This window comes from Callithrix jacchus, chromosome 14 (genome assembly GCF_049354715.1).
Source record: "Callithrix jacchus isolate 240 chromosome 14, calJac240_pri, whole genome shotgun sequence".
Lineage (NCBI taxonomy): Eukaryota > Metazoa > Chordata > Mammalia > Primates > Cebidae > Callithrix > Callithrix jacchus.
Window position 1 is genome coordinate 20,618,390 of NC_133515.1, and position 21,553 is coordinate 20,639,942.

The 21,553-nt window shown below is 38.8% G+C and overlaps 1 protein-coding gene across 13 annotated transcripts in view; it reads right to left on the bottom strand.

The window, feature by feature from the left end:
* Window positions 1–21,553, bottom strand: part of GCC2 (GRIP and coiled-coil domain containing 2) — a 79,605-nt gene that overhangs the window by 16,529 nt on the left and 41,523 nt on the right. For all 13 annotated transcript variants that reach the window (XM_078348923.1, XM_017964124.4, XM_078348919.1 and 10 more), the window contains 9 exons: window positions 16,822–16,941; window positions 16,215–16,379; window positions 9,429–9,533; window positions 8,095–8,257; window positions 7,528–7,628; window positions 7,360–7,437; window positions 6,310–6,447; window positions 5,129–5,250; window positions 3,100–3,276 (listed from right to left, as the gene is read on the bottom strand). In XM_078348923.1, coding sequence (XP_078205049.1) covers window positions 3,100–3,276; window positions 5,129–5,250; window positions 6,310–6,447; window positions 7,360–7,437; window positions 7,528–7,628; window positions 8,095–8,257; window positions 9,429–9,533; window positions 16,215–16,379; window positions 16,822–16,941 — 1,169 coding nt within the window. The remainder of the gene's footprint in view (window positions 1–3,099; window positions 3,277–5,128; window positions 5,251–6,309; window positions 6,448–7,359; window positions 7,438–7,527; window positions 7,629–8,094; window positions 8,258–9,428; window positions 9,534–16,214; window positions 16,380–16,821; window positions 16,942–21,553) is intronic.

Below are 21,553 nucleotides of genomic sequence, written 5' to 3' on the forward strand. Positions count from 1 at the left end.
ATGATTCACCCGCCTCGGCCTGCCAAAGTGCTGGGATTACAGGCGTGAGCCACCGTGCCCGGCCCGTGAATTTTTTTTTTTTTTGAGACGGAGTTTCGCTTTTGTTACCCAGGCAGGAGTGCAATGGCACCATCTCAGCTCACCACAACCTCCGCCTCCTGGGTTCAAGCAATTCTCCCGCCTCAGCCTCCCAAGTAGCTGGGACTACAGGCACGCCCCACCATGCCCAGCTAATTTTTGTATTTTTAGTAGAGACGGGGTTTCACCACCTTGACCAGGATGGTCTCGATCTCTCGACCTCGTGATCCACCCGCCTCGGCCTCCCAAAGTGCTGGGATTACAGGCGTGAGCCACTGCGCCCGGCCCCGTAAATTATTTTCAATGCTAATTGCTCATTAATGTGATATTGTCAGGACGTATATTGCAAAAGTAATTCTAGATTGTGAGTTCAAAAGTAATTCTACTAGATTGTGAGTTCAAAAGTAATTTTACTAGATTGTGAGTTCCATGAGAACTAAGAGCAGGAAAGTAACTATCTGAAGTATCTACTTCAAGTTTCAACCAAGTAAACAATGCAGTTCCTGCTCTTAGCTCTCATGGAACTCACAATCTAGTAGAATTACTTTTGCAACATACGTCCTGACAATATCACATAAATGAGCAATTAGCATTGAAAATAATTTACGGGGCCGGCGCGGTGGCTCACGCCTATAATCCCAGCACTTTGGGAGGCCGAGGCGGGTGGATCACGAGGTCGAGAGATCGAGACCATCCTGGTCAATGTGGTGAAACCCCGTCTCTACTAAAAATACAAAAATTAGCTGGGCATGGTGGCGCGCGCCTGTAGTACCAGCTAGTGGGGAGGCTGAGGCGGGAGAATTGCTTGAACCCAGGACGTGGAGGTTGTGGTGAGCCGAGATTGCGCCATTGCACTCCAGCCTGGGTAACAAGAGCGAAACTCCGTCTCAAAAAAAAAAAAAAAAAATTCACGGGCCGGGAGCGGTGGCTCACGCCCGTAATCTCAACACTTTGGGAGGCCAAGGTGGGTGGATCACAAGGTCAAGAGATCGAGACCGAGTCCTGGTCAACATGGTGAAACCCTGTCTCTACTAAGAATACAAAAAATTAGCTGGGCATGGTGGTGTGTGCCTGTAATCCCAGCTACTCGAGAGGCTGAGGTGGGAGAATTGCCTGAACCCAGGAGGCGGAGGTTGCGGTGAGCTGAGATTGTGCCATTGCACTCCAGCCTGGGTAACAGGAGCGAAACTCCGTCTCAAAAAAAAAAAAAAAAATTAGCTGGGCACGGTGGCGTGTGCCTGTAATCCCAGCTAGGAGAATTGTCTGAACCCAGGAGGCGGAGGTTGCGGTGAGCCGAGATTGCGCCATTGCACTCCAGCCTGGGTAACAAGAACGAAACTCCGTCTCAAAAAACAAAACAAAACAAAACAAAAAAAACTAAAAGCCCCTCATTAATTATTCTCATGCCTGGCAGGATAAAATCCCAATTCCACAGGTAGATAAACCTTGTTAACAGTTTAGCCTATACTTTTCCAAGAGATTTTTTTCTACTTGCTACACATATGCACACCATATAAGGTTTAAAACAGGGTTTAGTGGCTGAAGGGAGAAATGCAATAAAAACACCATGTTTCAGAAAAGAAATCTTAATTACTAAGTTCATAATGATTAACGAGTCTAGAAATATATACACATTTCTGTGCAAGCATTTTGTTCAAACAATATCTACCAAGAAACTAAAGGAAGAACCATTGGTAGTCACAAAAATAGTCTACGCAGGATAAAAATTAGAGGAGGGTAAAGTGTCTAGTTTTCAGGCATTATCACTGACATTTCTGAATTTACCTACTTGAAAGCTAAATGCTTAAATCCCCATCTGGAATCAGAATGACTGTGCTGATAGTTTACTGTTCTGTCTCAGTTGCTAATGAGGTGTTTATATTAACTGTAGTCTCTATGGTAATACAGATATTAACTAGTTAGCCTAATTAACACATTCCTCTGGAACCATTTTCACAATCTGAAGTATGAATATTAAAATATTTTTAAAAGTGGAGACTAAAGAGAAGGCTATTTGTTCATACTTGGGCACAGACAGTAACAATACCATTAGTTTTTAATATTTCTGAAGAAGAGGAAAGACTCCTAAAGATAACTTAAAATGCTATGAAAAGTGACTGGCACATAGTAGGTGCTCAAAAAACAGTTATTGAAAGATTGAATTACTTTAGAAAAATCAACTGTGCTTTATTTGTTATTAGCAATGTAGTTTGCAATAACTTTCCTAAAGAATTAGTGTTGGAGAATATCAAGCAAACATCACCATATATAAGATACTCTCATTGTAAACTCTGGTGATAGGCAGTTAGAAAACTCGTACAACTTCCCTGAAACTTTTGGTTTATGTGATTAACATGCAAATTACACTGTTAACAGACAGAAGTCACAAAAAGCTAAGTACTTTCACTTTTCAGATTAGCATAAGATTAGATACATATTACATAAGCAAATCTGTGATAAAAGTATCTTAACACCCTTGATCAAAGATGCTCAATGAATAATTCTTTTCCTCAGCCTAATAGTCCTAACTACTCAATTTATCACAGGAGTTGAAAATTTCTTGCTTTACCAGTACTCCTAACATCTATTAAAAGTATTATAGTGATGAACAAAATATGACAAGTTGAAGACAGAATTGCAGATAAGATGCGTTTTCTTTTTCAGTTAGCAGCTATTTGGATGTTTCCTTCTAGAAAAAAAAATGCTTATGATTTAACACCTGAGTTGGTAAGTAGTATGTTTTTGTTTTTTTTAGAGAAACATCCTAGCCAAGAAGGCTATAGGAAAGGCAGAATATTGGATGAGAAGACAAACATTAATTGTTCTTAAAAATACAAAATACAAAAGCAATGTAAAAGGCGAAGCTCTACGGTAGATAAAGCAAAGTTACCAAGCCTTTAGAAATGTTTATTTTTTTTTTATTTTCTAATCTGCATTTATCTCAAGGAGCAACATATTAGAAGTTTCAACAAAGAAATACATTGTTGTCTGGCACAGTGTTAGCACTGCTAACAATCTTACTTTTCCCGAAGTTCTGCCTCTTTGGACACAGTTTCCTGCAGCATCTTGTTGTGCCTTTCCAGCAGTGTATCATGTTCAGACTGTAATGTTTGAAGTTCAGATACATTAATCTGTAAGTTATTTTGGCTATCTTGCAGTTTGATTTTTAGTTGGTCGATCAGCATTTCCAGATGTTCCCTAAAAAAAAATACACAGTTTTAAAAATTTTTGAAAAAGGTGAATCTGATTATGTGGTTTTAAATATAGTTTAACCATTTAATCTTTCAACGCCATACTGTTGAATGATTCTAAAGGAAATGTAATATTCATAAGAATTCAAGACTAGGATTAAACAGAGCACAGAAGATATTATAGCCAGATTTTAAATCTTAGGCATTATAGATTTACAAAAAATGTCTCCAAAATTTAGAATTTCATATTCAAATAGAGCATTAAGTGGCATCAAAATAGCCTATTTTATGTTACAGGGCTATGTCAGTTAAAAAACAAACAAAACACCTCACCCTCAACCTTTTTTTTTTTTTTTTGAGATGGGAGTTTGGCTCTGTTGCCCAGACTGGAGTGCGGTGACGCAATCTTGGCTCACTGCAACCTCTGCCTCGCAGGTTCAGGCGATTCTCCTGCCTCAGCCTCCTGAGTAGCTGGAACTATAGGCACACACCACCAGGTTCAACTAATTTTTTATTTTTAGTAGAAATAGGGTTTCACCATGTTGGCCAGGTTGGTCTTGAACTCCTGACCTCAGATGATCCACCAGCTTTGGATTCCCAAAGTGCTGGGATTACAGGTGTGAACCACTACACCCAGCATACTCACACGGTTCTTAAATTGTTATAAGAATGGTATGTCAGACCAAATTACAGTGAAAGATAATTCCTAAAGAAAAGCAGGTCTTTTCTTCATGACTTGGAAAAAAAATCTAGGTAGAAATAGTTAAAATCCTAATTCTGCTACAATGAGTACAATACCCTATCAGTTTCTTTTTAAAAAAATGTATTTATAAGAAAGTAGAAGGAACACAAAGGATTTACATTAAAATAATTTGAACTCAAAATTTAGGCATGGTCAAAAATGGCTTTTGCAAATGGTGACATTTTTATATTTATTAAATCTATCAATATCTAGTTTCCCCTTCATATAATGAGCTACTGGAGAGAAAATACTATGTTTCAATCTATAGTCTCTATATTTAAGATTTCTAAATGAAAGTAACAGAAACATAAACATACAAAAATTGCAGAATAATTAGTCTTGTTTAGAACAGTAAGAGCCAGATATAATCTAGACCAAAATTCAGTACTAAATTTAAAATTTTTTGAAATAAGCAAAATACTTTAAAGCAACTTGTTTATTCTAATTAATAGCAGATAAGTATACTCAGCATTTTTATTATTTTACTTCTCTAAATTTTCAAAATTGGAAAAACGAATCATAACATAATTTTAATGCCCGTATTTCTACTATGACAAGATCTTATTAAGACAAAACTGAACTGTTAGCTTATATCTCATATCCTGGCTTTGCAGGTGCACTTTAACATCTAATTTTAGAGTCTGCGACAGTGTCCTTTTTAATGAAGTTCAGTGAAGCCAAGAAATTCTATTCTCCTTGGTAACAATATACATAATTCCACAGTTAAAAATCATAATAGAATTTTAAGCTGGGTGTGGTGGCTCACACCTGTAATCCCAGCACTCTGGAGAGGCCAAGGCAGGTGGATCATCTGAGGTCAAGAGTTTGAGACCAGCCTGGCCAGTATGGTGAAACCCCATCTCTACTAAAAATATGAAAATTAGCTGGGCGTGGTGGTGTGCAGCTGTAATCCCCACTACTCAGGAGGCTAAGGCATGGGAATATATTGAACCCAGGAGGCAGAGGTAGCAGTGAGCCGATATTTTGCCACTAGACTCCAGCCTGGACAATGAGAGCAAAACTGTCTCAAAAAAAATCTTAATAGGATTTTTCAATCTACTTGGTGAAGAACCTGCATTGTGGGAGGAAAACTCTACATATTTAATTTAGATTTTACCTTTCTTGTTTAGCTCCCTCAGTTTCAGCCTGAGACACAGATTTATTTTTCTGTTGTTTTAGAACATTATGAACTCGGACTTTGTAGCTCTCAAATTCAGAGGTTATAGTAGCTTGTTCTGCCTACAGCATTCAAAAGAGAGAAAAATTTTCTGTTGTAACAAGGTCCTTCAATTTTCTTTCAGAGATTAACAAATTGAGATGAAAACCTGTTTTCGAAATGAGAAAAATAGCTGACATTCTTTTTGGTTTCTCGATTAACTTTGCTAAAAAGTATACTTCTGTTGGCCTTACACTTAAAACAATTTTTTTAATTGATAAATAACTGTACATATTTATGGGGTACATGTGATATTTTGATGGATGCATACAATGTGTAATAAGCAAATCAGGTTAATTAGGATATCTACTGTCTCAAACATCATGTTTTTGAGTTGGGAAGCCTTATGCTTTTTAAAGGCCTTGCAATAATATAATTTTTTTTTGATAAGAGATCTGTTTCTACCATATCTTCTACCCTGTAGCTTAATTTACCAACCATACATTTTTTTAGTGGCACTATGTGCTTTTGGGACTTTATAATAAAGATTTTCTTTTATGATATCCCCTCTTTTTATAAATTTGAGAAAAATTAACTCAAGGAATTAAGTTATTTGAACTTTGGTTTTCAAAATAGGGTGGTAAATGTTAAGTTCTAGGTCTTCCAGTTTCTTGAAGTGATCTGTAAATTCCCACAACAGTGTTGCCATGATTGCTTAGATAATACCTGCATCTAACACAACCACTGCACTGTGTCTGTTTTGGATATTGATGACAAGAAAGTAGGGCCCCCAAAGCCATCCTATGAAAATGTTATAATCATTTAGCCCTCAGAAAGAACTGTCACACTGTTTTAATAATAAAAACTTTTATAAATAAGTGACTTTCTTATATAACTAAACTGCAAAACAAGGTTGAAATGGAAAAAACCTGTTTTTTCTTTTAGCAAAAAAAGTGATCCAAGTTACAATTAGGGTTGGCATGGGACTGGGGTTAGAGCCAGATTAACTGAATGAGGTTTTAATCTAGGAAGTGCTCTTAACAGCAAAATACTTAAAAGGTAGAGCACTGCCCTGGAGTAAACCACGGACTAGACAATAATAAAATCCTGGTGGCTTGCTGTGCCTTCCCTGAAGAACACACCTTGGCAGTCCGGCTCTCTTCCTGCAGCGCTGTCACTCTCTGCTGGTACGCACTTAGCGTGCGCTGGTGCTGTTCTGCAGAGGTTTTCAGGTGCTCATGGATTTTGTGTTTCTCTGATGTTATTTCAGCCAGCTGTATCTGGGGGTAAATCTTTAAATTTAGCTCTAGCAAATCATACCATCACTAAAGAGGTTTTTCTTACAACACAAACTTTAGGTTTAAGACATAAGTATACATAAGGCATAATTACTGAAATATTTTTATGTATTATTGAAAAAGTACAAAAAGTAGAGACAATTAAGAACATTTTCGGCCTGGCGCGGTGGCTCAAGCCTGTAATCCCAGCACTCTGGGAGGCCGAGGCGGGTGGATCACGAGGTTAAGAGATTGAGACCATCCTGGTCAACATGGTGAAACCCCGTCTCTACTAAAAATATAAAAAATTAGCTGGGCACGGTGGCGCGTGCCTGTAATCCCAGCTACTCAGGAGGCTGAGGCAGGAGAATTGCCTGAACCCGGGAGGCGGAGGTTGCAGTGAGCCGAGATTGCGCCATTGCACTCCAGCCTGGGTAAGGAGCAAAACTCCGTCTCAAAAAAAAAAAAAAAAAAAGAACATTTTCTCACTAAAATATCTTTTCTTAAACCAACACTAATCAAAAAAATTTTTTAAAAATCCCAGACTATTTAACATACAATGTTTAAATACTTCAAGACATTATATATTTAAAAAATACAAATAGCAAACATATAAAATCATTTTATAAACTTTCTTGTGACTGCAATATCATTCAGAAAGTTCAGATACATGCTTATTTTATTTTGCACTATTCTATAGTGTATTACGAATTTCCAAATGTACGAAAATAATCTAGCTTGAGCTAAACAATATTCTCATTATATGCTAGACTTGATTTATTGTTGCAACTTCCTCAAAATGTTGAGAAATCTTTCTAAAATTCCTTATAGAATAAATCCTTGTCTCTAAATGGTATCTCACTTCTACACACACAAAAATTTTTTTTTAACTTTAAAAAGTAAAAAGAACCTTACTTTATAGACTTCTATTTGCTGCTGGCTTGCCTCCAGCTCACCTTTTAAAGATGCTTGAAGTATTAAGTGATCAGTTTCCTAAAGAACAAGAATCTTGGTTAGATTTTTAAAAATATTACTCATAAACTATGAACAAGTGCTACAATATGAAACTGAAAAATAACGTACTGCTTGCTTTGAATCTGCCAGTTCTTTTTTGGTTTTCACAAGCAATTGCTTGATTTTGGTGTTTTTTTCTTCATACTGTTGTACTAAGGCCTGTAACGAAGCTAGTACAAGAAATAATTTCAGCAGAAAAAGATGAAAAAATTTTTATGAGTGAATTAAATACACAAATGATGAGTGTCTTATTTGTATTGGCTTACCTTTAAAAGAAACCTGTTTTAGACTTCTATTATGGAATATTTCAACATACGTGAAAATAGTGATAACAATAAAATCAATTCTACTGTACCCATCTCCCAGTTTTAACAATTACAACCCATAGACAATCTTATTTAATCCAGATCAGAAAACAGCAAGGTATTTAAGAAATGTTAAAGTGAATAAATGTGGACTATAAACATCTTAATGGCAAATGGTTTTACACCCATTCTGATCGCTAGTAACATGTATCACTGTGTTAAACACCTAACTGGCAGTTAAAGTCTGGTGAAATAAACAACTAATGCCCCCGCCCAATGAAGTTGTTATGATGAAATAATTGTAAGGTAAAGTTAATTTTCTTTAACTCACTTATTTCTTCTTGTAAGGTTTCTTGTTTCTGTTTTTGAATTTTTATTTCTTGCTCCAAATCGTCTATCTTGTTGTTTTTATTAGTTAACTTTTGATTTAGTTCTTTCATCAAACGTTCATAATCAGCTATTTCCATATTCATCAATGTGGTTTGTTGGGCATCCTGCACATTTTATAAATAAAAGATTCACATAATACTAGATCAGTTATTTGTAAAATTGCTAAAATGATGCCACAGGAATAAACAGGTGCTTTTCTGTAATACTGAAATAATTTACATTGTAACAAAGAAATAGATTGGATATTTTCTAGATTTTAATTTCACAAAATATTTTCTAATACTTTAACCCAATTTTCTTAGTTTCAGTTGATTTCATTATAACTGTAACTACAACTGGCAGTTCTATCATGTGGAACTCTTATTTATAAAAGAATATTTAAAATGGCTCTTATAGTACATTTCTTTTTAGCCTAATCTTTGAAGGAGTAAAGTCAGCCAAAGTTTTAATACAAATTTCAAGCTTTTACATTAATTATATCTTAATCTGTCTTACAATAATCATATATACAAAATGAAATGCCAAACCAAATCTTATAACCCTAGATTCTTTTGAAAGGACTGGTAGAGAAGTTAAATTTTCAATTTTTTGAGCAAGCAATTTATAAAGCATTATTTTAGTACCACAAGTAACATTCTAAAATATTTTTCAACATGCACAGAATAGTTTAACAATGCAGGCTGGGTGCGGTGGCTCTCACACCTGTAATCCCAGCACTTTGGATCTTGAGAGCTTGTTTGGAAGTTCTAGCAGGGGAGTGCAGCTATTCATATACCCTTAACCAAAGACCAGTTCTCCTCTGTTGGGGATGGTCGTCCTCTTCGACTGAGTGAGCAGCTTTGGGAGGGAGGCACATGGAGTGGTGAGGGAGGAAGGGGACACCCGCCTAACCAGCCAGATCAGCCGAATCAACCCTGGTGGTCAATGGGGTGACATATGTCGCAGTCAGATCGCCCTCAGATCCAATTCCAACACTTGGGAGGCCAAGGTGGGCAGATCATTTGAGGTCAGGAGTTCAGGTGAGCCTGACCAGAATGGTGAAACCCTGTCTCTACTAAAAATACAAAAAATTAGCCAGGCGTCGTGGTGCAAGCCTGGAATCTCAGCTACTCAGGAGGCTGAGGCAGGATAATTGCTTGAACCCAGGAGGCGGAGGTTGCAGAGAGCCAAGATCACACCACTGCATCCAGCCTGGGCCACAGAGCGACATCGTTTCAAACAAAAGAAGACAAAGTGAATATTGATATCACTTTTGAACCTAGTGTTTTACTTTACCTTTTTAACCAGCTCTAATTCTTGCATGGTTTTCTGCAGCTGTTTCTTTTCCTTTTGAAGTTGTATCCGAAGTTCTTCAAGTTCATTTACAGCAGTGGCATGTTCCTGAAATTAAAAATAAAAACAAATCACACAACCCAATCAACATTAAATAGGTATTTGTGGGGGATCGACTCAAGATGGTGCGGTGAGAACAACCCAGGATTGAAGCTCTCAGTGAACGCACGGAGGGTGAGTCTGGGCCGCATTTCCAGACGGATCTTTGTTGCCCACAGAACGGGGAAATTCCCAGGTATAAAAGAGATGCGGGACACCAGCACAGTGGTTTTGGCTGGTGTAGCTGGTGGCCGGCGGCTGGCGCTACAGCGCAGCGGCGCTCCACAGTGCTCCGCACAAAGCGCACTCATCCAGGTGCCCTGTTTAACTGGCAATCTGAGACTTGAGAGGGCAGATTGGCATATCCATCTGATTGAACGGGACTTGAACAGTGAGCCAGCCAGGAGATTTCAGGGAAACGGCGCTTGGGCCAGCGCAGTGGGACAAACAAAATGGCGATTCCAAACACTCCGGGTGGAGAGTTTCAATGCGGGCACAGCTGACCCCAGGACGGTGAAGCTCGGTGGGGGAGGGGCGTCCGCCATTACCGAGGCTATCCGCCCCTACTGAGGTTACACTCCCATTAATGACGCAGCCTGCTGTTGCCGAGGCAACCCACCACAACAGAGAGACTAAGCCGCAGGGCGTAGCCCGTGGCAGCAGGGCGGAGACCGCAGCAGCAGGGCAGAGCCTGTAGCAACAGGGCAGACCTCACACAAGCAGGGCGGAGCCTCGGAAGGCAAATAGTGATTAGACTGCCTCCTAGCTGGGCAGGACAGCACAACGAACACTCATAAAGAAAGCCCCAACCCCCCGAGACAGAGCATCTGAGACAAAAAGGGTTCTTTTTATGAGTTCTGCTGCAGCAGAATTAAACGTAGCAGCCTAACAGCCCTGAATGAACAACAGAGCTCACAGCTCAGCAATTGAGCTCCTATAAAGTATAGACTGTCTACTCAAGCAGCTCCCTGACCCCTCTATATCCAGAAGACTGACATTTGGCAGGCATCATTCTGGGACAAAAATAGCAGAAAAAGAAACTGGCAGCATCCCTCACTGTTACACAGCTGCTATAGGTGCACCCCAGACAAGCAGGGCCTGGAGTGGACCTCAGCAGTTGTACAGTGGAGGGGCTAGACTGGTAGAAGGAAAACCAAGTAACAGAAATACTTCATCATCAACAATCTGGGCGTCCACTCAGAGACCCAATCGAAAAGTCAGCAACTACTCAGATGACAGGTGGATAAATCCACAAAGATGGGAAGAAACCAGCGCAAAAAGGAGGAAAACACCTGAAACCAGAACATCTCGCCTCCTAGAAAGGACCAAAACTCCTCACCAGCAAGGGAACAAAGCTGGACGGAGAATGACTGTGACAAAATGATGGAATTAGACTTCAAAAGGTGGATAATGAGAAACTTTTGTGAGCTAAAGGACCATGTTTTAAATCAATGCAAAGACACTAAGAACATTGAAAAAAGATTCAAGGAAATGATAACAAGAATGGATAACTTAGAGAGGAATATGAATGAATTGAAGGAGCTGAAAAACACAACACGAGAACTTCGCGAAGCATGCACAAGTTTCAACAGCCGAATTGACCAAGCAGAAGAAAGAATATCAGAAGTCGAAGATCAACTCAATGAAATAAAATGAGAAACCAAGATTAGAGAAAAAAGCACAAAAAGGAAAGAACAAAGTCTCCAAGAAATGTGGGACTATGTGAAGAGACCTAACCTGCGTTTGATAGGCGTACCAGAATGTGACGAAGAAAATGAATCCAAGCTGGAAAATACTCTTCAGGATAAAATCCAGGAAAATTTCCCCCACCTAGCAAGGCAGGCCAACACTCAAATGCAGGAAATACAGAGAACACCGCAAAGATATTCCGAAAGAAGAGCAACCCCAAGGCACATAATCATCAGATTCACCAGGGTTGAAATGAAGGAAAAAATACTAAGGGCAGCCAGAGAGAAAGGTCGGGTCACCCACAAAGGGAAGCCCATCAGACTCACAGCAGATCTCTCGGCAGAAACCCTACAAGCCAGAAGAGAGTGGGGGCCAATATTCAACATCCTTAAAGAAAAGAACTGTCAACCCAGAATTTCATATCCAGCCAAACTGAGCTTTATAAGTGAAGGAAAAATACAATCCTTTGTGAACAAGCAAGTACTCAGAGATTTTGTCACCACCAGGCCTGCTTTACAAGAGCTCCTCAAAGAGGCACTACACATAGAAAGGATCAATCAGTACCAGCCATTCCAAAATCACACTAAATGCTAAAGAGCATCAACATAATGAAGAATCTACAACAACTAACAGGCAAAACAGCCAGCTAGCATCAAAATGGCAGTATCAAATTCACACATAACAATATTAACCCTAAATGTAAATGGACTAAATGCACCAATCAAAAGACAAAGACTGGCAAATTAAATAAAAAGCCAAAACCCATCAGTGTGCTGTATCCAGGAAACCGATCTCACATGTAAGGATACACAAAGGCTCAAAATAAAGGGATGAAGGAAGATTTACCAAGCAAACGGAGAGCAAAAAAAAAGCAGGAGTTGCAATTCTCATCTCTGATAAAATAGACTTTAAAGCAACAAAGATCAAAAGAGACAAAGAAGGCCATTACATAATGGTAAAAGGATCGATACAACAAGAAAAGCTAACGATCCTAAACATATATGGACCCAATACAGGAGCACCCAGATACATAAGGCAAGTTCTTAATGACTTACAAAGAGACTTAGACTCCCACACAATAATAGTGGGAGACTTTAACACTCCACTGTCAATATTAGACAGATCAACCAGACAGAAAATCAACAAGGATATCCAGGGCTTGAACTCAGACCTGGAACAAGCAAACCTGATAGACATTTACAGAACTCTCCACCCCAAATCCACAGAATATACATTCTTCTCAGCACCACATCACACCTACTCTAAAATTGACCACATAATTGGAAGTAAAGCACTGCTCAGCAAATGCAAAACAACTGAAATCATAACAAACAGCCTCTCAGACCATAGTGCAATCAAGTTAGAACTCAGAATTCAGAAACCAACCCAGAACCACACAGCTTCATGGAAACTGAACAACTGGCTCTTGCATGTTGACTGGGTAAACAATGAAATGAAGGCAGAAATAAAGAAGTTCTTCGAAACCAATGAGAATGAAGACACAACATGCCAGAATCTCTGGGACACATTTAAAGCAGTCTCTACAGGAAAATATATAGCAATAAGTGCCCATATGAGGAGAATGGAGAGATCCAAAATTGACGCCCTATCATCAAAATTGAATGAGCTAGAGGAGCAAGATCAAAAAAACTCAAAACCTAGCAGAAGAAAAGAAATAACAAAGATCAGAACTGAACTGAAGGAGATTGAGACACGAAAAACCCTTCAAAAAAATCAATAAATCCAAGAGCTGGTTTTTTGAAAAGATCAACAAAATAGACAAACCACTAGCCAGACTGATAAAAAAGAAAAGAGAGAACAACCAAATAGATGCAATAAAAAATGACAAAGGGGAAATCACCACAGATTCCACAGAAATTCAAACCATCATCAGAGAATATTACAAACAACTCTATGCACATAAACTAGTAAACCTGGAAGAAATGGATCAATTCCTGGACTCCTGTGTCCTCCCAAGCCTAAACCAGGAGGAAGCTGAAACTATGAATAGACCAATAACAAGGTCAGAAGTCGAGGCAGCAATTAAGAGCCTACCACACAAAAAAAGCCCAGGCCCAGATGGGTTCACAGCCGAATTCTACCAGACACACAAAGAGGAGCTGGTACCATTCCTTCTGAAACTATTCCAAATAATCCAAAAGGAGGAAATACTTCCCAAATCATTTTATCAGACCAACATCATCCTGATACCAAAACCCGGCAGAGACCCAACAAGAAAAGAAAACTTCAGGCCAATATCCATGATGAACATAGATGCAAAAATCTTCAATAAAATATTGGCAAGCCGATTGCAACAGCACATCAAAAAACTTATCCATCATGATCAAGTAGGATTCATCCTGGGGATGCAAGGCTGGTTCAAAATACGCAAGTCTATCAAAGTAATTCACCACATAAACAGAACCAAAAACAAAACCACATGATTATCTCAATTGATGCAGAGAAGGCATTTGACAAAATTCAACAGCCCTTTATGCTAAAAACCCTCAATAAACTCGGTATCGATGGAACATATCTCAAAGTAATAAAAGCTATTTATGACAAACCAACAGCAAATATCATATTGAATGGGCAAAAACTGGAAGCATTCCCTTTGAAATCCGGCACTAGACAAGGATGCCGTCTGTCACCACTCCTATTCAATATAGTACTGGAAGTTCTAGCCACAGCAATCAGGCAAGAAAAAGAAATAAAGGGTATTCAAATAGGAAAGGTGGAAGCCAAATTGTCTCTATTTGCAGACTACATGATAGTATACCTAGAAGACCCCATTGCCTCAGCCCAAAAACTCCTGAAACTGATAAGCAACTTCAGCAAAGTTTCAGGATATAAAATCAATGTGCAAAAATCATAAGTGTTCCTCTACACCAATAACAGACTTAAAGAAAGCGAAATTAAGAATGAACTGCCATTCACAATTGCTACAAAAAATAAAATACCTTGGAATACAACTCACAAAAAACGTAAGTGACCTCTTCAAGGAAAACTACAAACCACTGCTCAACGAAATCAGAGAGGACACAAACAGATGGAGAAACATTCCATGTTCATGGTTAGGAAGAATCAATATCGTGAAAATGGCTATACTGCCGAAAGTAATTTACAGAATCAATGCTATCCCCATCAAGCTACCATTGACTTTCTTCACAGAACTGGAAAAAACCACCACGAACTTCATATGGAACCAAAAGAGAGCCCCCATAGCCAAGTCAATTCTCAGTAAAAAGAACACAGCGGGGGGCATCACACTACCGGATTTCAAACTATACTATAAGGCTACAGTAATCAAAACAGCATGGTACTGGTACCAAAACAGAGATATAGACCAATGGAACAAAACAGAGGCATCGGAGGCAACACAACATATCTACAACCATACAATCTTTGATAAACCTGACAAAAACAAGCAATGGGGAAAGGATTCCCTGTTTAATAAATGCTGTTGGGAAAACTGGCTAGCCATGTGCAGAAAGCAGAAACTGGACCCCTTCCTGACACCTTACACTAAAATTAACTCCAGATGGATTAAAGACTTAAACATAAGACCTGGCACCATAAAAACCCTAGAAGGAAATCTAGGCAACACCATCAGGACATAGGAGTAGGCAAGGACTTCATGAACAAAACACCAAAAGCATTGGCAACAAAAGCCAAAATAGACAAATGGGACCTAATGAAACTCCACAGCTTCTGCACAGCAAAAGAAACAGTCACTAGAGTGGATCGGCAACCAACAGAATGGGAAAAAATGTTTGCAGTTTACCCATCTGACAAAGGGCTGATATCCAGAATTTACAAAGAACTCAAACAGATTTACAGGAAAAAAACAAACAAGCCCATTCAAAAATGGGCAAAGGATATGAACAGATACTTTACGAAAGAAGACTTACATGAGGCCAACAATCATATGAAAAAATGCTCATCGTCACTGGTCATTAGAGAGATGCAAATCAAAACCACATTGAGATACCATCTCACGCCAGTTAGAATGGCGATCATTAAAAAATCTGGAGACAACAGATGCTGGAGAGGATGTGGAGAAAAAGGAACACTTTTACACTGTTGGTGGGAGTGTAAATTTGTTCAATCATTATGGAAGATAGTGTGGCGATTCCTCAAGGCCTTAGAAATAGAAATTCCATTTGACCCAGCAATCCCATTACTGGGTATATATCCAAAGGACTATAAATCATTCTACTATAAGGACACATGCACACGAATGTTCATTGCAGCACTGTTTACAATAGCAAAGACCTGGAATCAACCCAAATGCCCACTGATGACAGACTGGAGTGGGAAAATGTGGCACATATACACCATGAAATATTATGCAGCAATCAGAAATGATGAGTTCATGTCGTTTGTAGGGACATGGATGAATGGAGAACATCATTCTCAGCAAACTGACACAAGAACAGAAAATGAAATACCGCATATTCTCACTCATTGGCGGGTGATGAAAAATGAGATCACATGGACACAGGGAGGGGAGTACTAAACACAGGGGTCCACTGGGGGGAAAAGGGGAGGGCCAGCAGAGGGCGGGGAGGTGGGGAGGGATAGCCTGGGGAGAAATGCCAAATGTGGGTGAAGGGGAGAAAGGAAGCAAAACACACTGGCATGTGTGTACCTATGCAACTGTCTTGCATGTTCTGCACATGTACCCCAAAACCTAAAATGCAATAAAAAATTAAAAAAATAAAATAAAATAAAAAGGTATTTGTAAGGATCTTTAAAATATATCTGACACACTAAAATACAAAAAGGTTGGTAATATTTCAATGTTTAAAAAACATATACCCCCAAATCACAGCATGGATTCTCAAATTTTTGGTTGGTATTTATTAAGGAATTAATAAGCTCTGCCATATTCATACATACTACTCTTTAGTAAGTCTTCCCTTCATTTAAATAATATTTTGGTAAATACATCATACATATATATATATATATATGTGAATCTCACAGGATTGCTTTTACCTTTATTTTCTGTTCTTTCTGAAGTTTTTCAGCTTCTAATTCTTTGTCTACGATTGCTTTGGTTCTCTGGACTTCTAAAAGCTGCACTTCTAATAACTTGGCATTAGACTGTAGTGTCTCAATACGAGCCAGGAGATCTTCATTATCAGAATTTAATTTTTCACACTGAAATGACAAATGATTCATTACTATAAACATGCAGAAAATATATACAGCAAAGGAAGAATGAACAGGTACATTAATAAGAGCATTGGCATAATATGAAAAATGAAAATTTCAAAGTCCATGTTACAGAATAATGTTAAATTAAGAGTAAGTTTTAAAAACTGTCATTGCAATACTAATATGGTAAACCTTACGAGAGACCAGATGTGGCAGACCAAAGAGCAGAAATGGAAAACAACCCCCTAAGGAACTGAGATTAGAATAATAAGCAAGATAAGATAGTTGCTATCTGTTTTATCTTATTCTTCTCTCATAAGTGGGGAGGAAGGTAAAGGGAGGGGGAATAAATTCTGTTTCTGACTACACATAGTTTTTATGCAAAAATATTGAGATTCAAATATACCTGCTATAGTTTTCACTTTTGAATTTACTCAAAAATTACCTGCAAAGTTGAATTTCTTAACTGTCTTGAAAGATCTTCAATATGATGCTCAAAATTATTAGCACGTTCTTTTTCCACATCCAGTTGCTCTGACTGCTTATCATATTCTAATAAAAGATTCTTCAATAAAAGAAGGATTTAACTTTGGTATGTTATTATGCATTCAACAGATCAGACTTTATCATCAAAGCATCTTAAGATTCATGAGTCCATTCTAGATGCTTAAAAATATTTACCCAACTTGAACATTTGACAGAACACCTAACTGGCATTAGGTAATAAATTTAGCACATTTTGGATAACTTTTGGTATTGGAGGGTGGGGTAAATACATGAAAGGAGAAGAAGATTTTAAATACACCCAATATAATAGCGCCAAGGTTAAATATTCTACTCATTAACAAAAATGAACTTCTCTGAAATGTAAACACAATTTAAGGATGGAGGATAAAAAGTTTAACCTGGACACCTAACTCCACCTGAAGAATTCTGATAGAAATATCACAGGACTGGTCTAATATAAGGTAAAGGTGTGAACAAAAGAACACTGGAAGACATTCATAGATTTAGTCTCTCTCACACTCTGCGGTGACTTTCAATATTTCCTGAAGAATCTAAAGCCAACTGAAATTTTTTCTTCCTTTTTTTTTTGAGATTGAGTCTTGCTCTGTCGCCCAGGCTGGAGCGCAGTGGTCCAATCCCGCCTCATTGCAGACTCCGCCTCCTGGGTTCCAGTGATTCTCCTGCCTCAGCCTCTGAGTAGCTAGGATTACAGGCACCTGCCACCACGCCTGGGTAATTTTTATATTTTCAGTAGACAGGTTTTCACCATGTTGGCCAGGCTGGCCTTGAACTCATGACCTCATGATCCACCGTCCTGGGCCTCCCAAAGTGCTGGGATTACAGGTGTGAGCCACCACGTCCAGCTGCCAACTGAATTTTCTTTGATATTCCTAGTTGGCCTACTCAAGGAGAGAATGACCACACACAAGCTAATCAGATTATCCACCAAAACATGAAAATGAGATTCAGTTTAGAGACTGTATGTAGTTTTTTATGTTTTTCTCTCTTATCCCTTATAAATTCTGTTTTTGCCTTTGTTTCTGGAAAACTCACTGTTCTTCCCGTAAAGGTGAATATAAAATTACTAGCAAAATAGTGTTTTTTAAAAAAATTCTTAACCTTTAAGTTTATGGGTACATATGCAGTTTATATAGGCAAACTTGTGTCACAGGGGTTTGTTGTACAGATTATTTCATCATCCAAGTATTAAGCCTAGTACTCATTAGTTATTTTTCCTGATCCTCTCCCTCCTCCTACCCCTCCACCCTCTGATGGGCATCAGTGTCTTGTTCTTCTTTATGTGTCCACGTGCTCTCATCATTTAGCTCCTACCTATAAGTGAGAACATGTGTACTTAATTTTCTGTTCTTGCATTAGTTTGCTAAGGATAGCGGCTTCCAGCTTCATCGATATCCTTGCAAAGGAAACGATTCTCATTATTTTTTTTTTTTGAGACGGAGTTTCGCCGTTGTTACCCAAACTGAAGTGCAATGGCGCTATCTTGGCTCACCACAACCTCTGCCTTCTGGGTTCAAGCAATTCTCCTGTCTCAGCCTCCCGAGTAGCTGGGACTACAGGCGTGCACCACCATGCCCAGCTAATTTTTGTATTTTCTGTAGAGACGGGGTTTCACCTCATTGACCAGGATGGTCTCGATCTCTTGACCTCGTGACCCACCCGCCTCGGCCTCCCAAAGTGCTGGGATTATAGGCGTGAACCACTGCGCCCGGCCGATTCTCATTACTTTTTAAGGCTGTGTAGTATTCCATGGTGATACATATGCCAATTTTCTTTATCCAGTTTACCACTGACAGGCCTTTAGGTTGATTCTGTGTCTTTGCTATCATGACTAATGCTACAGTAAACATACATGTGCATATGTCTTTATGACAGAGTGACCTATATTCCTTTGGGTATACACCCAGTAACAGGATTGCTGGGTCGAATGGTATTTCTGTTTTTAGGGCTTTGAGGAATTGCCACACTGTTTTCCACAATGGCTGAACTAATTTACACTCCCACCAAAAGTGTGTAAGTGTTCCTTTTTCTCTACAACCTCGCCAGCACCTGTTATTTTTTTGACTTTTTAGCAGTAGCCATTATGACTGATGTGAGGTGGTATCTGATTGTGGTTTTGTTGCTAGTTTCTTGCAACGTTTATCTTTGGAAGTTCCACTGAGATACTATGCATAAATAAGAGAGACATTAACCAAGAGGACAGTGAAGCCTGTCAGTGGCCTTCCTCTGGACCTGGACCTCTCATGTCTTGACTAATCTCTGCAGGCTTCTGTGGTGTTTTTTTTGTTTTGAGACTTGAGTCTCACTGTGTTGCCCAGGCTGGAGTGCAGTGGTGCAATCTTGGCTCACTGAAGCCTCTGCCTCCCAGGTTCATGATTCTCCTGTCTCAGCCTCCCAGGTGTGGCTGGGATTATACGTATGTGCCACAACGCCCAGCTAATTTTTGTATTTTTAGTAGTGACTGGGTTTCACCAGGTTGGCCAAGCTGATCTTAGGTGATACCACTTGCCTCAGCCTCCCAAAGTACTGGTATTACAGGTGTGAGGCACTGTGCCAGGGCTATGCTCTTTTGGATTGTGCTTGCCAAATCTTTTTTTTGAGACAGGATCTTGTTATATTGCCCAGGCTGAAGTGGAGTGAACTCAGGTCACTGTAACCTCTGTCTCCTGGGTTCAAGTGATTCTCCTCCCTTAGCCTCCCAAGTAGCTGGGACTATAGATGTGTGCCACCACGGCGAGCTAATATTTGTAGTTTTAGTACAGACAGGGTTTTGTCACGTTGCCAAGGCTGCTCTCGAACTCCTGAGCTTAGGCAATCTAACCTCCTAGGTCTCCCAAAATGCTAGGATAACAGGCGTGAGCCACAATGCCCAGCTCTTGCTTGCCAGATCTGATCCTTGACTAATGTACTTTTGTTTCTAATTTTGATTTATACATGGTCAATTATTTGGCTCAACTGGTGGCTAACTCAAAATCTGAAATTTTGATTTTATAGTCTGTTCATTTAGTGATTTCAGTGGCAGAAGACAGGACTTAGGAATCTAGAATATGGCTTACATTTTTGTTTTTCTGTTTATTTATCTGAGTCTGCTACTTCCTGGCACACATGAATACAGGGTTGAGGTATCACTAGGGGCCTTGTCTTTTCCACAGAAAGAAGACTCTGTGATTGTTTTGTATTTGGGTAAGTTCCTCTAAAAATCAGAGATATTTATCCTCTTAGTCTCTATCTGGCCTTCTTCATTTTTATTCATTCTGATTCCAGTTGCTGTCAATAGCTATAAAAACTGAATTGCTATGCCAAGGCTGATTCTAGTAAATAATGGCTGCCTAAGGGAAATTCTGATTTTAATCAAGTATTATTCCTAAGGTGAGTCTTGGAACAAAAACGAATGCCATGCATACAAGAGTCTACTTTCTTTATGTAGGGAAGAAACTTCTAAACATCTAAATTATTACAAATTATTGTCCCTCCAGGACACCTATGTGTTCAGAGCTTTTAATAAACTAAAACAAGTTATTATAAGTGATATGAACTGAAAAAACTAGCCAAATCAACAAACTACAAAATTACTCAGTATCTTTAGAATGATGTACCCTGAAGAAGCTAATAGAGCTTAGTTACATGTGTTTTTAAAAATGATCAACATTTTTAAACATTTCAGCCCCTCTGGTTCTACCTTAAATCCTGTCATATTTTTATACATTAGTTTATATTACATATGAAAATATGGTAATGAAATTTGAAAACTTAAATTTCCATATAAAATGATGACAAAGAATGAGTATGCTTATAAAGATCTTACAAATCCATTAAAACACACATTTTAAATTGATATACGGGCTTCTTCATAAGAGCAAATTACATGAGGAACTTCCTTCTTTACATTTTAAGAGGCCCTTTAATCTATTAATTCCTTCCAGAGGTAGACTAGGCATATCAATTTCAAATAGTTAAATCTATCAAACTTTTCCTTTGTAATTCACTAAAATACTTTAGGTAGGAGTGCAGTGGTATAATCTCTGCTTACTGCAACTGCCACCTCCCAGGTTCAAGTGATTCTCGTGCCTCAGCCTCCAGAGTAGCTAGGACTACAGGCGTGTGCCACCATGCCCAGCTAAATTTTGCATGCTAAGGCAGGGTTTTGCCTTGTTGGACAGGCTGATCTCAAGCTCCTGGCCCCAAGTGACTCACCTACCTCAGTCTCTCAAAGTGCTAGAATTACAGGCGTGAGCCACTGCACCCAGCCTAAACTGTTTTAGGTATTTAAAGTCTAAAAAAGCCTTTTGTAACCAGAAGTCAGTTAAAGAATCAATATTTCATTTTAGGTTTTTAAAAAATATTTTTCACAAAATTTTTTAATCCATCCAGAATATATTTTGGTATGTGAAGTAAAATAGGAACCTAATTCCTTAGAAGGAATTTCTTTCTTCATTGGTTCTGGTTTCAGATTTTACTGGGATAGTATAGCTTAGTTGATGGAACAATAGATCTGCAACCACCTGAATTCAAATTACAGCTCTGCTCTGTTACTTGTTCTGTGACCCTGAGGTCTCTTAAGAAATTTGAGTCTGTGACTTTGAGGTCCTTAACCTCTTTATGCCTCAGAGCCCTCACTTGTAAAGTGTTGATGCTAATATACTTTGAGGTTG